Source organism: Rutidosis leptorrhynchoides, chromosome 7 (genome assembly GCF_046630445.1).
Source record: "Rutidosis leptorrhynchoides isolate AG116_Rl617_1_P2 chromosome 7, CSIRO_AGI_Rlap_v1, whole genome shotgun sequence".
NCBI classification, from domain to species: domain Eukaryota; kingdom Viridiplantae; phylum Streptophyta; class Magnoliopsida; order Asterales; family Asteraceae; genus Rutidosis; species Rutidosis leptorrhynchoides.
Genome location: NC_092339.1, coordinates 11,490,714 through 11,505,972, shown reverse-complemented (window position 1 = coordinate 11,505,972; position 15,259 = coordinate 11,490,714). Strand labels below are relative to the sequence as shown.

At 30.9% G+C, this 15,259-nt stretch overlaps 1 protein-coding gene across 1 annotated transcript; it reads left to right on the top strand.

The window, feature by feature from the left end:
- The first annotated feature begins 12,051 nt into the window (after positions 1–12,051).
- On the top strand, positions 12,052–12,489 carry LOC139858621 (calcium-binding protein KRP1-like). The gene has a single exon (XM_071847454.1). The coding sequence runs from the start codon at positions 12,066–12,068 to the stop codon at positions 12,411–12,413; it is 348 nt and encodes a 115-aa protein (XP_071703555.1). The 5' UTR covers positions 12,052–12,065; the 3' UTR covers positions 12,414–12,489.
- Positions 12,490–15,259: the final 2,770 nt, after the last annotated feature.

Below are 15,259 nucleotides of genomic sequence, written 5' to 3'. Positions count from 1 at the left end.
TGGTGATTGTTCGATGGTTGTTGAGCAGGAGGTTACGAAGATGGTGATCGTGGCTCACAACGGAAAACGAAGGAGAAGTTCGAGTAAGAATGGGAGGGAGAGAGATAGAGAACGAGGGAGATAGATATATGGTTGTAGGGTGGTAAAACAAGAAGAGAAGTAATGTGTTTTTAAGTTGTAGTGTAAGTATATGTGTATACATATATACTCTTTATATATTAACTATGAGGAAAGTAAGTCAAATAGAAACAGTAAATATGTAACCTTCATTTGCACATAGTATAGCTATCGAGCAGTTTAAAAAGGGTGGTGGCCAAATGGATTTGACAGGAAATATTAAATAAAATAGAAGTAATGGGTTTCTTGTTAATCATTCAATGTATGTAAATGTATATATAAATATCTTGGTAACTTTAGATTAGAATAATAATAATAAACATGTGGATTGAAATGAATTCAGTAACAGTTAGTGAAATGGAATCAAAAACAGTTAGCCATAGAAGTTTTGTATTTATATTATCGACAGTTTTCCACCGAATATTATATTGCGTCCATTGCTAAATACTTAACGTATAAAAGTGTTCCTAAAAATTCCAACTTTTATCTTAATCATTCATGAGCATGTATTATATCTATATTAAATCCTATGAAACTTCAACCGAGTGTTACTGACGTTTACTAATTAGGCTCGAAACCATTCATTTTCCATTTACTCTCTCTCCATATAAAATCAGTTTTAAATAACAAGTTTTATCTCATAATTATATATTATATATTTTTAAACAAATAGATTTAATATTATTTTATATATTTCCAAGTAGTATTTATATATTTATATACACACACACACACACACACATATATATATACATTTATAATAGTAGTTTTCATTATATCGCATATTATTTTACATATTTATTTCCAACAATTAACTCACATATTATTTCAAATAGTATTTCAAATTATTATATATATATATATATATATATATATATATATATATATATATATATATATATATATATATATATATATATGTATCTATTTACAAATAGTTGTTCGTGAATCGCCGAGAATGGTCGAAGATCAATTGAACAGTTCAAAAATTTTGAGACTCAACCTAGCAGACTTTTCTTATCGTGTCATAACTATTAAATTGTATCGATAGTTTGGTTTAAAATTAGTCAAAATTTCCGAGTCGTGACAGTACCCACCCGTTAAAGAAATTTCGTCCTCGAAATTTGATCGAGATCGTCATGGCTAACAGTAAGATTGTTTTCCTGACAATTATGAGCTGATAAATAGAGTTTTATCAACATTGAGTAATTTTGATAAAATAATTGAGTTATTCAAAGCGTATGAATGAAGCTATCACAAAAGAGTGAAGTGAAGTAAATAGAGGTTCGTTTTAACTTTTGACGTAGTCACTGTTGAATTCTGGAATTCAAGGAATTTAAAGAAATCCTCTAATTAGAAAGAAAATGTAATAGCATGATTGATTAGCAAACTGTTGGAATCACGGTAGAACAGAAATATCAAGGAAATATTTCCATGATATACTTAGAGATTAAGTAGAATGAAAGAGTCGTGTAACATGGCACAAGATGATGTTATAGTCTGTGAATCATCATGTTTCATTAGAACTCAGAATGAATTACTCTAATATAATCACGTTGGCCAAGCGCATTATATTATACTAACTCATGCTTCAGTTCCAACACTTCTCTAGAGATCATTCATAATTTATACTTAGATTTTTACAGAAGTTTCCAATATAATGGAATACAGAAATACAAAGAGGTAGATACTTTCGGACAAGAATATTTATGAAAATATCTTCAGAAATATCGAAGATATTTTATGATGATCTTTTGGAATTTCTAAGTTCGAAAGTTGATAAGAAAAATTTTCCGCAAGATTTTAATATGACTTCGGAGCAAGATATTTTCTAAAGACTTCATCGGATCCAAAATTACCTGGATTCTTCGAATATAGGGTTTGCTCCTTGTATTTTTCCTTGGTCTCTTTCATGGTTAGCTTAATTCATTTTTCAGTACCAAATTTTCTATCGAGCGTTCCTAACACTCCTTTCTTTATCATCAAACTCTTGGCCGTTAAGACCATCTACCATTTTACTGTTTCCTCTGCATTTAATGCAGCCATATCTGAATTCATTGATTAGCAATCTGAGGTGTTTTCAAGAGAATTGTGTTTTTAGATGATTAAACGCTGATGGTAATATGGTGGAATATAAAAGGTTCCCTCGTAACAATAAAAGAGCACGCATATATTTCAAGGTTATAATAAGGTTGTTTTGAGTGAAAAGTCGAAGCTGTCATGCTGGAGCTGTGACAAAATTTGGCTATTTTGAAACAGAACTGCAAAGTTATTTTGGGTAATAATAACACTAAAGGAATTAGCACAGCTACGTATTAAACGTTTACTCAGTTTTCGAGATTTTTCAGGTGCGTAACTATATGCATCAATCTTTTCTTCCGTAGATGAGGTGCGGCTGGTTCATCCTCTCGGTCGAGGTGTTTTCATGAATCATGAAAGATTTGAACATGAATTGGAATCGTCAAGATTCAAATGAGGTTTAAGATGAAATCAAGTGGCAAACTTGGAGAGTTGTTTAGTTTCATATGTTATAATCAATATTTTAATTCATTTTAATTGTCCAATGTTAGCAGTCCAATAGTCCAACAGTCCAATGATTCGTATACAGTTTAATATATAGTATTCGAATTAATTAATACGTTTCGTGACCCGTATACGTCTCAGACTCGATCACAACTCAAACTATATATATTATTGTAGAATCAACCTCAACCTTGTATAGCTAACTCCCGCATTACTGCATATAGAGTGTCTATGGTTATTCCAAATAATATATATAGATGCGTCGATATGATATGTCAAAACCTTGTATACGTGTCCCGATATTTAAAGTGCGTAAAAATAAATAACATAAATTAAATGACGATAAATAAAATTGCGAGAATGTAAATTGCGATAATTAAATTGCGATAAATAAATTGCGATAAATAAATTGTAATCAGTTAGCTAGGAACAGTTAGCGTGGATTCTTAACAAAATTTCTCATAATTAATTTGTTTGTTTCTAACAAATTTTATTTTGTCCAATGTTTTCTTCATTATGCCACTTGTTGGATTCTGATAGATCAAAATCCAATATGAAATTGAATGAAAAGGGTTATTCTGCAGTGAACGGATACGTATATCGGTGGTTGTAAATAGGATAGTAAATGACTGTTGAATCAGATTCGAATAATGTACAGTGTAACTTATTAATGTGAAATCTAAATATTCCTCGGGTATTACCTACCCGTTAAAATATTCTCATCATTAACAGTTTGTACAAAAGAATTTTTAATTACAATCTTTATGAAAATTTACATACATATATATTTTCTTCAGATGTAATCATGGATTCAATGAGTCAATAAGATATTAAACTCATTTGATTTATCGTTAGAACCAGAATATATAATCTCTAAAACATTAGAGATTACATAATCGCCATGTCGAACGAAGATATTCGATGTAGGACATCATGTAGTATGATGATTATGCTAGAGGTAAAGAATGTGAGTTTGAGGCGTGTAATGTTGAGGCTTGTGTTGCGAATGTTGTTGTTGGTGGTACCGGTGTTGCAGGTGCTGTTGTTGAAGCTGGTAAATTTTGCACCATATTCTCCAAATTGATTACTCGAGCGCGAAGTTCGTTGACTTATTCTGTTATTCCGGGATGATTTTCGGTCGAAACGAGCGGATGAATAAGGTTGGAGATTTTGGATATCATATAATCATTGCGAGGTATCCTGGAAATGAGGGTAAATATGGTGTTTCGGACTGGTTCGCTTATAAGTGTTTCAGGTTCATCGTCAAAAGGTAAATTTGGTTGGTGAGAAGGATCGCCTTCTTCGCGTTTCCATTGATTAAGTCGACTACGAACTCATCAGATGAATTGAGGATGGCTGATTAGTTGATTCATTCTAGTGACGCTGCTTCCAGAGTTTAGGTGAACATCCATGTCGGAATAGCTGTCGGGATAACTATCGGAATAACTATCGAAATCTGAGGGACTCGAACTGGTTGAGGGATTCATCTCGTACGATTAGATGAAGGATTTTCGATAAGGAATAGAATATAGGATGTAGATTATTACCCTGCAATACATAGTTTACATATGCATATATAATACTAAAATTCCATAAGTTACGGAGGAATCTAAGGAAGCTGTCAGGCAAAGTCTACAGTAGCAGATACACTAAGATATGAATTTTGTCTATACACCGTCTATGCAATAGAGGCAGTAAGACATGTCTAGACTAAGAATGATAAGCAGGTAATTTTCTAAGGATGATAATCAGATGATTTCTGACTGAAAATGATAAGCAAAACTTTTGACATGCAGACACGGTCGAAGTTCGGACTCACTAAGGCATCTAAACACTATCAGTTAGACACACTAATGCAAGACCTGGTTCGCTAGGACCAACGCTCTGATACCACCTCTGAGGACCCGTCCTTATCCACCTGGATGAAATCGTCAACATTTGGTCCCATTGCGATGATCGACTCCAAGTAATGTCCTTAAAATGAGCATATGCACAGCGGAAGACTTAATTCGTACCTGAGAATAAACATGCTTAAAAGTGTCAACCAAAAGGTTGGTGAGTTCATAGGTTTATCATAACAATCATTTCAATATTTTAATAGACCACAAGATTTCATAATCATAAACATAATACACTCGCAAGTGTATGTAAAGCATTCTAAGTGGTTGAGCACTTGGTAACCATACTTAACATTTAATCACGTCGCATATTCCCTTTATTATGAAATCTCACTACACCGTACCAAGTGTAGTCACCGAAACGAAGTACTGTGCAACCGTTGAATACTGGTCATCCAGTCCGGTTGGGGTTGTCAGGCCCGATAGATCTATCAACAGGATTCGCGTTTACAATACCACATGTAAATAGTAGTTACCAAGCTACAGGGAAGTATGCCAGTGGTACAACTCAACGTAGAATATATTTTTAAGTACTTGTGTCTATTTCGTAAACATTTATAAAAGCAGCGCATGTATTCTCAGCCCAAAAATATATATTGCAAAAGCAATTAAAAAGAGAGCAAATGAAACTCACCTAATGTATTTTGTAGTAAAAATACATAGGACGACATTGAACAAGTATAGGGTTGACCTTGGATTCACGAACCTATATCATTTATATATATATTAACACACATAATTGTAATCAAACGAATTTATATAGTATTTGTTATTTTAGTAATTTATATGTTTCATTAATAACTTAATTAACTTTTTTGATTCCATATACTTTAGATACATAATTAGTATTTATTATAAGAATATTAATATATTTAAGTCATATATGTTTAAATATATTTTTATATAACAAATATTTATTTGGTAAAATAACATTAATAATAATAATTAAAAGGTGTATTTGATTAAAAATAATAATACTAATAATAATAATTTTGATAAAAAAAAATGATAATTTTTCTAATACTAATAATAATACGAAAAATGATAACAATAATAAAAATGATAATTTTAATATTTTTGAAAATAAAAATGATCATAATAATAGTAGTAGTAATAATAACCATAATAATAATACTTTTACTAATAATGATACTCATAATGATATTAATACTAATAATACTTATTTTAGCAATAATAATGATTTTAATGATTTAATGATAATAATAATAATAATAATAATAATAATAATAATAATAATAATAATAATAATAATAATAATAATAATAATAATAATAAAAATAACAAAAACTACCTTAAAATGCTAAAAAGGAAATAAACTGCTCGAGCCGGGACTCGAACCCGAGACCTCTCACTTAAGCACAAACACACCAAACCATGTCACCAACTGTTCCATTCTGTTAGACTTCGCATGTTTTATCTTTTTAAACCGACACTTCCCTTCTTCCATCCCAATCTCTCGGCCCATATTAAGTTTCTAGTCCACAACAGGCCCAAGGGTTCAGGCAACCCAATTAAAAGGTAATTTAATTTGGCCCAACAAGTAAAGGGAATGGGATTGCTGTCACGGCTTAAATATCTTGTACAGCTATATTTTCCATTCTATTAAATAACAACAAGTGAGGTTAAGGGTTTCGTGTGTGTCGGCCGAAAGAAAGTGGCAGTCCTTTTAGTCGATTAAAGAATACAGCTGTAGTAGTCCTTTTCTTGGTACGCAGGAGAAGAAAAAGAAACATAAAATAAAATAAAATTTGCAGTAGGTGTAACTGTTAACAGTCGTGGTTGTCGGAGATGTTTGATGATGGTATTTCTTGAAAAAGAGAATAAGAGAGGAAGTGAAATATAGGTGGTTGAATTCGGTTGTAAACAGAAATCACGAGAAGAATAATAGTAATATCGAAGTGGTACGATTTATGGTGGTTGATGGGTGATCTCGTTTGAAAAAAGAAGATGAAATAGAAACTCTAGTGTAACAATAGCAGCGAATAACAAGAGGTGCAAATGGTGGCGATTGAAAGCAGATACAATCGCAGTTGCCTCTGCAATAGCTATGGTTCTGTGGTAGAGTTCTCAACCGGTGAAAGAGACAGAAAAAGAAAACAGTAACAGCGAATGGATATGGTGGTTTTGTAGAGTGGTTTTTGGTGATTTCGTGAGTGGTTTATGGTGAGGTTTGGTGGTTAGTCGAACGAATAAAAACAGTAATAAATATATCTTGTATAATAAAGGTTGTAGTAGACAACAAACCTTCAATCCTTGATGGTTTTGATGATGATAATCGACAAATATAATGATGATGTATGTGGGTTGTGGGTTGTTCGACAAGAAACAGAAACAGAAAGTGATGATGCTTAATTGGTGGTGAAGATAGATGGTTTTGGTGTTATTCTCGTATGTAAGTGTCGTGAAGGTGGTGGAGGGAGGTGGTGATCGAATAATAACATCAAGATAGCAGCAGTCAAGTGGCGGAGATTGTGGTGGTTTTAACAAGATAAAAACAGTAACATGAACGGGAATTAACAATAACAAACAATGGTGGGTGTTTCTCGGCTTGAATATAAACAGAGAGGTTGATGCAACTGTAGCGATTTTCAGGTGAGTTATTGGGCGGTTTAAATGGTGGTTTGAGTAGTAGGAAACAGGGAAACAAAGGTGGTGATTGTTCGATGGTTGTTGAGCAGGAGGTTACAAAGATGGTGATCGTGGCTCACAACAGAAAACGAAGGAGAAGTTCGAGTAAGAATGGGAAGGAGAGAGATAGAGAACGAGGGAGATAGATATATGGTTGTAGGGTGGTAAAACAAGAAGAGAAGTAATGTGTTTTTAAGTTGTAGTGTAAGTATATGTGTATACATATATACTCTTTATATATTAACTGTGAGGAAAGTAAGTCAAATAGAAACAGTAAATATGTAACCTTCATTTGCACATAGTATAGCTATCGAGCAGTTTAAAAAGGGTGGTGGCCAAATGGATTTGACAGGAAATATTAAATAAAATAGAAGTAATGGGTTTCTTGTTAATCATTCAATGTATGTAAATGTATATATAAATATCTTGGTAACTTCAGATTAGAATAATAATAATAATAATAAACATGTGGATTGAAATGAATTCAGTAACAGTTAGTGAAATGGAATCAAAAACAGTTAGTCATAGAAGTTTTGTATTTATATTATCGACAGTTTTCCACCGAATATTATATTACGTCCATTGCTAAATACTTAACGTATAAAAGTGTTCCTAAAAATTCCAACTTTTATCTTAATCATTCATGAGCATGTATTATATCTATATTAAATCCTACGAAACGTCAACCGAGTGTTACTGACGTTTACTAATTAGGCTCGAAACCATTCATTTTCCATTTACTCTCCCTCTATATAAAATCAGTTTTAAATAACAAGTTTTATCTCATAATTATATATTATATATTTTTAAACAAATAGATTTAATATTATTTTATATATTTCCAAGTAGTATTTATATATTTATATACACACACACACACACACACACACACACACACACACACATATATATATATATATATATATATATATATATATATACATTTATAATAGTAGTTTTCATTATATCGCATATTATTTTACATATTTATTTCCAACAATTAACTCACATATTATTTCAAATAGAATTTCAAATTATTATATATATACATGTATCTATTTACAAATAGTTGTTCGTGAACCGCCGGGAATGGTCGAAGATCAATTGAACAGTTCAAAAATTTTGAGACTCAACCTAGCAGACTTTTCTTATCGTGTCATAACTATTAAATTGTATCGAGAGTTTGGTTTAAAATTAGTCAAAATTTCTGGGTCGTGACACTATTACTAATTGGATTTTGTTAATTGAGTTTAAAAAGAAGAAAAGAAGATGATAGATTACAGGTTAAATGAAAACAAACTAAGAATATAATCAGGAAAACAGAAGATGGATCAGTGGTTGGTGTTGTTTGTGTTAACTGATAGGTCTCGGGTTCAAGCCTTGGCTTTGGCATTTTATTTTTTTTTTAGAAGAAGAAGAAGTAGAAACAGAAAAGGGTTAAAATAAATTAAGATGGTGATTATTTTAGAAAAACACAAATGGCGTAATGGTTAGGATTGTTTTCGGGTTAGCGGGACGTCGCGGGTTCAAACCCGGACTTGGGCATTTTTCTTGGGCTATTTCATTGAGGTAGTTTACTTATTACTCATTATTTTTATTATTATTATTATTATTATTATTATTATTATTATTATTATTATTATTATTATTATTATTATTATTATTATTATTATTATTATTATGATTATTATTATTATTAAATATTATTATTATTATCATTATTGTTAATACTAGTATCATTATATAACTTTATCATTAATATAAGTATTAATTATCATTTATTATTATTATTATTATAGTTACAACTATGATTATTATTATTAAGTATGTTATACGTTTATGAACTAAACTTGGAAATTATAAAAAATCTTACGATCTTAAATAAGATAAGTATTTAGATAAATATAAGATTTAATATTAAGACTATCATTAGTATTATCATTAATAGAATTATTAATGTTATTATCTTTAATATTAATATTATTATTATCATTATCATTATTGTTATCATTACAAATATTATCTAAATGTTATTTAAAAAAATACTGTTTTAACAAACAAACGATATATAAATAAAAATGTATTTAGTACATATAACCTAACAAAGTTATATTATATATATATATATATATATATATATATATATATATATATATATATATATATATATATATATATATATATATATATATATATATATATATATATATATATATATATAATGAATATATAATGGAATATATAAGTTATTGATATAAAGAGTATATCACTAATAATAATAATAATATATATATATTTGTTCGATTACTAGTATATGTTTTAATAAATATATGACTAATATATGTTCGTGAATTCGAGGTCAACCCTACACTTGTTAAATGACGTCATATGTATTTTTACTACAAAATACAGTATGGTGAGTTTCATTTGATTCCCTTTTTACTCTTTACATTTTTGGGACTGAGAATACATGCGTATTTATAAATGTTTGACGCAATAGACACAAGTACCTTAACTGCATTCTATGATAGAATTATCTGGGATTGGGGTTGATTATTATGACACGCATTAGCCCCCGGTTTCCGTTAGAGCGTATGATCTCCCGAGCCGGGTGGATGGTTTATTATTTATGACATTTTGGCACCGGTTGTCCTATATTTTATAAACATGTGTTCAGCCGTGGGGTGTAAAGACCGGCACAGAGGTTCTATATTTTGAAGGCACATGTATTCAGCCATGGGGTGAAAGACCGGCACAGATGATTACTATTATATTTTGAATCCTCACCAGGTGTTCTTCATATGAAAGATATTTTTGTGCAGTTGGAATGGGACTTCTGCACGTTTTATAATATTTAAAAATCTTGTGGTCTGTTAAAATGATGAAAATGAAATGATTACTATAAACTAATAAACTCACCAACCTTTTGGTTGACACTTGAAAGCATGTTTATTCTCAGGTATGAAAGAAACCTTCCGCTGTGCATTTGCTCATATTACATGGAGTCGTTCATGGCATATAGAGGTCCGTTCATCGCGATGGTACCATATGTTATTGTATTCGTTCGGAAGATTTTGGACGGGGTATGACAACTCCCACTATCGACTTTCAACCCGATGCATCTTGTTCGTTACCTCACCACTCTAAACTGAGAGAAAAACACCCTCTTAAGCTCCCGTAACCAAATCACATCTCTGAAAATACAGCTCGTATCGCTCGAAGTTTTCGAGACAATACCATCTCGCACTCGCATCATCAAATCAAAAAATTTCATCCTGAACACTGACCAGATTCCAAAAATCATATCTAATGATCCAACGGTCAGATTTATCTCAAACTTTAACCATGTGTAGATCAGCAAGTCTTCTATCCACAACCAAAAAATCAATTCGATCCAATGGTTAACGAATCCGCTATGAATTTTCTTATACAGCAGCTCCTGGAACTCCGAATTTGAAAGTTCAAACATCCTTTCGCACGATATCGCGAGGAACGAGAACTTAGATCCGACACCCGGATCTTCCAAAAAAATCTCTCCGCAACGAACCCATCGACCCGACCTCTGACTCCGTAACCCTTCGCGAAAAAATCACCATCATGATGCAATCAACGTCCCGATTACAAAACAACTTTCAAGAATCGTTACCGGAATTCCGATGTGATCAACACTCCCGGATACATAGACATACCCATGAGTTCATCGCGACCAACTAATTCACCTGATCTTGATACATGTTGCAAACAAAATCCTTAAGCCCGTCGTTTTAATAACCTTGATGAAAAAACTGATTCATCAACCATTATTAGAAAAAACTTGCTTTCAATTCGCCATCGTGCCCGAACTCATAATCTTGAAGCTCTTGATACCACTTGTTAGGAATTTGAGACCCAACAAGACAAGTGATTTAAACTAATCACCAAACCCACGAACGACAAACGAATAATTAAAGCATAAGAACGATAAATAAAAGCATAAAACGACACAAGGAATTAACGTGGTTATATCCCAACTTCAAACATAGAGAAAGGTTTAGTCCACGGGCGCAAACCAAATATTTTTCTTTATTATTTTCGTCTGCACAATTACAGGTTACATAGATTTGTATTTATAGTGCAAAACGATAAAAGGAAACAACTTATTCAGCAAGACAGATGACCATCGCGGTCGCCGGTCGGGATCTCCCCATCAAGACCGTGATGCCCTTGGTTCCAGAACTTTCTTTCGCTGCTCACCCATCGCGATCGCAATGCACCTGTCGCGGTCGCAATGTCTGTCGCGGTCGCAATGTCTGTCGCGGTCACAATGCGACTGTTACGGATAAAAAAGAGTGTAGAAGAAAATACTTTTTACGGATTAAAAAAAAAAATACTTTTTACGTATAAGTATTCCCGTCGTTCCTTGTCCGATCATAGTAAAATATACTTTTATTAAAGTTATCTTCCCGAGTATAGTTTCCAGTAGTTACATACTAAGCAAACATGAAAGTTTCTTAGAAACTTCGCACATTTAAGATAAGCTAATAACTTCAGGCTACTTCATGTATATCCCCTATATATATATATATATATATATATATATATATATATATATATATATATATATATATATATATATATATATATATATATATATATATATATATATAAAGTAAAAAACAAACATATCACATGAAGCAAAGAATATTACTGTACTTATTAATTAAAATGTAAAAGACCATTTCAACCTTCTAACATTCAATCTTATTTCTCCGAAAATACAACGTAATTGTAGTGTGTACATCTAAATATTCCTCCTTCTAAATACGGCGTTTCTTCTATATACATATGCTTCATTCCAATTAATTTTTGCAATTCATAATAATTTCATAACATTCATCAATGGCATCTAACAACCAATGCGAGTTCCACGATTTGTTGCCCATAATGGCGGATAAATTAGGCGGGGAGCTTTTTATGGAAGAGCTATGCAACGGGTTCCAAATGTTAATGGACCCCGTCAAACGTGTCATTACTTTCGATAGTTTGAAAAAGAACGCAGTCGTTTTAGGACTTGAAGATTTGACGAACGATGATTTGTTGAGTATGTTGAAGGAAGGTGATTATGATGGTGATGGTGTTCTAAATCAAATGGAGTTTTGTGTTCTTATGTTTAGATTAAGCCCTGATTTGATGAAAGAATCTAGGTTTCTATTAGAACAGACTTTGCACGATGAGAAGGAAGTTTGAATGCTAGAATTACTTGTAATGAAATTTCTAATTTAATCCTCATTAACATAGATTGTGTTGATCTTTATTTTTAAAATACGAGTTTACACTAGTTAGCTTCGTTTCTATTTTTTCTTAGACATTGTAATATTGTATAGCTTGTTGCAAGTAGCAAAGTACACATGACTTTGATAGTTAAAAATAATGAGCTTAAGTTTATATGGAGTATAAGTTTTGTTTGGGACTAAAAAGTACTCCGTAACAAGTTTTTTGAAAAATAAGTTCGTCAATCTATTACAAAATATAGAGCTTATGTAATTTAAATTTATGAAAAAATCCTTCATTTAATTATTTTATATATTATTTCGTATTAGTGTTGTCTTTAGTCAATTTACATTTATAAATAAAAACTCCAATTTTAACTTCAAAAATAAGTTTTAACTAGGAAGGTGATCCGTACACCACCTTTTTTTTGCCATACACCACTACATTAAAATTTTGGACCATTTTGCCCTTCTAAACCATTTACTCTTTTAACTTAGATTAAGATTAAGATTAAGATTAAGATTAAGATAAGAAGGAAAACACGAGCACTTGCTTTGCACCTCCTTCTCATCTTGTATTAGAAATGTTGCCACTTTTCCGATCAATAAAAATCATATTAATCATAAAAAAGTTATAAACCCCATATTTCTTCACACCTTCTTGTTTCAAACTACTGAATGAAACTCAAGTTGAAAAGATAATCATTTTTACCCTAGTTTGCTTCTAAATTTTGTTCATACTTATATTTCAATAAGTATAATATAATAAGTAGATGTTCTCTGTGGTAGTTGAAATTGTTTTGATCCAATAGTTTTTTAGTAGTTGCATTATCTTTTTTATTATTGTTCATGATTGAATATTGATTGATAGCCCTAAATCCCTAATGCGTCTTCCTCAACATCTAAATATTTAATTTAATACTTGTTTCATAGTAAAACACAGTTATTATGTCATTAATTTTTCTATTTCAATATCTTGATGCTTATTCGTTAATTTATATCACAGCATGTTTGATGATTTGCTATATTTTATATGATGATTTAGTTTTTGGTAGAGCAATTTCTCGGTAAGGGTTTTAATTTTGGTAGGATAAAAGTTTGATTTAATTTAATATCAAGAAGGGCATAATGGTCCAAGAAATGTAATTGGTGGTGTATGGCAAAAAGGAGGTGGTGTACGAATCACCTCCCACTTTCAACTATTATCTTCGACTCTTACTGTAACGTTCAACTCGGACTAGATTCATTTAAACACACCTTAAAAAAGTTTGGACGTTGAAATCTTGCTTTTGTCGGTTGAAAATTAAAATTTGATTTGAATTTGGGTTTTCAAAGAACATACTATTCATTGGGTTGGGATACAAAAGTTAGGGCCCAATGTATGTATTTAGATGATAACTAGTATAATGACTCGTGAAACCACGAGTTTATTTAAACGAAACAATTTAATGATATGTTGGTATTAACTGAATGTAAATGCTAAAATGACAAACCTGAACTATAGAATAGTTTAGATGTATAATGTATTCAATTTAAAGGTTAACGATATAAATAAAAGTATTGCGTATTGAACTTTTGATTTGAAACCAATCGTGCGTGACAATTATTACAGTAAGAACCTTCAAATACATTACAAAAGAATTAATAAATTATAAATTTAATATAGATATTACAGTAGATGTTTGTCAACATAAAAGTGTGTCAAATTATACATTTAATATAATTTAAACTAACAAATAAAGGGTCTGCAAGCTATAAATTAATTATGTAACCATGATGATTACTTGATTTTCTTTTCAATCTCTTCATACCATCAAGTTAAAAAGTATTGAATTTTCAGTTTGGATCTACATGTTAAGTAATTACTCTTAAAACACAACCTAATTAAAAAGAGTAACATTACGGGATGTGAAGTAAAGAACAAATAGAATTAGATAGAATAACAAATCATCTACAACTAATTAATTAATATCAAATTGAAAAGAAACCTTCCTTTCATACCTGAAAAACTAAATCAAAATAGCACAACCTGCCATGGTCATCTTTAGTACTTTCATTTAACCTAGCCAAGTGAGAATATGTAATAATAAAAAAAATTGTTTATCAGATAATTTTGGTGTAAACTTGTGATTTGAACATTACACAAAGATTTAATCTCACGAAGATTCAAACATCACAATAATTACATTTTAAGCTCATAACATTGGTTGTTACTAAATAATAAAACAAAGATAATCAAGTTAACTTCACACAGCACAACGCCTTGCTATTTGCATTCATCCTTGTAACTTACCGAAGTGAGAATCTCGGCTATCTAAGTAATAACTATAACTATCTAAGTAATAACAGAACGTGATTGTAGAAGAAGAAGGAGAAGACCGAATATTAGATCCGGTTTGAGAGAAAGAGAGACGTGATTTGGCTCAATACCATATTAGTTTATAAAAACTGGTTTGCCTTCATTCATGAATAGACATCCGTATAATATACACAATATCACGATTCTATCACATCCTATATTTAAGGAATGTATCCTTTCCCAACACTATACAATATATATATGCTTGCATAATAAAATATACGGAGAATATATACAATAATATGATATATGTTATATTTCAGTAGGCTTATAACTACCTTTAGTGGCCTGGTTCAATATATTCAAATTGAAAGAACCAATAAAAGAGAGGTGTTGTAGAAGATATAGGAGAGAAAGAGGTTGAAGAGAGGTGTGATGTATTTAATGTATATGTGTGTTTTTGTAACTTACATTATGCACATATATATAGTACAAATTTTACTATCCATATTTGACTAATTACC

What these genes read in the sequence shown, in the direction of transcription:
- LOC139858621 (XM_071847454.1), top strand. Translation starts at nt 12,066, where the DNA reads ATGGCATCTAACAACCAATGCGAGTTCCACGATTTGTTGCCCATAATG.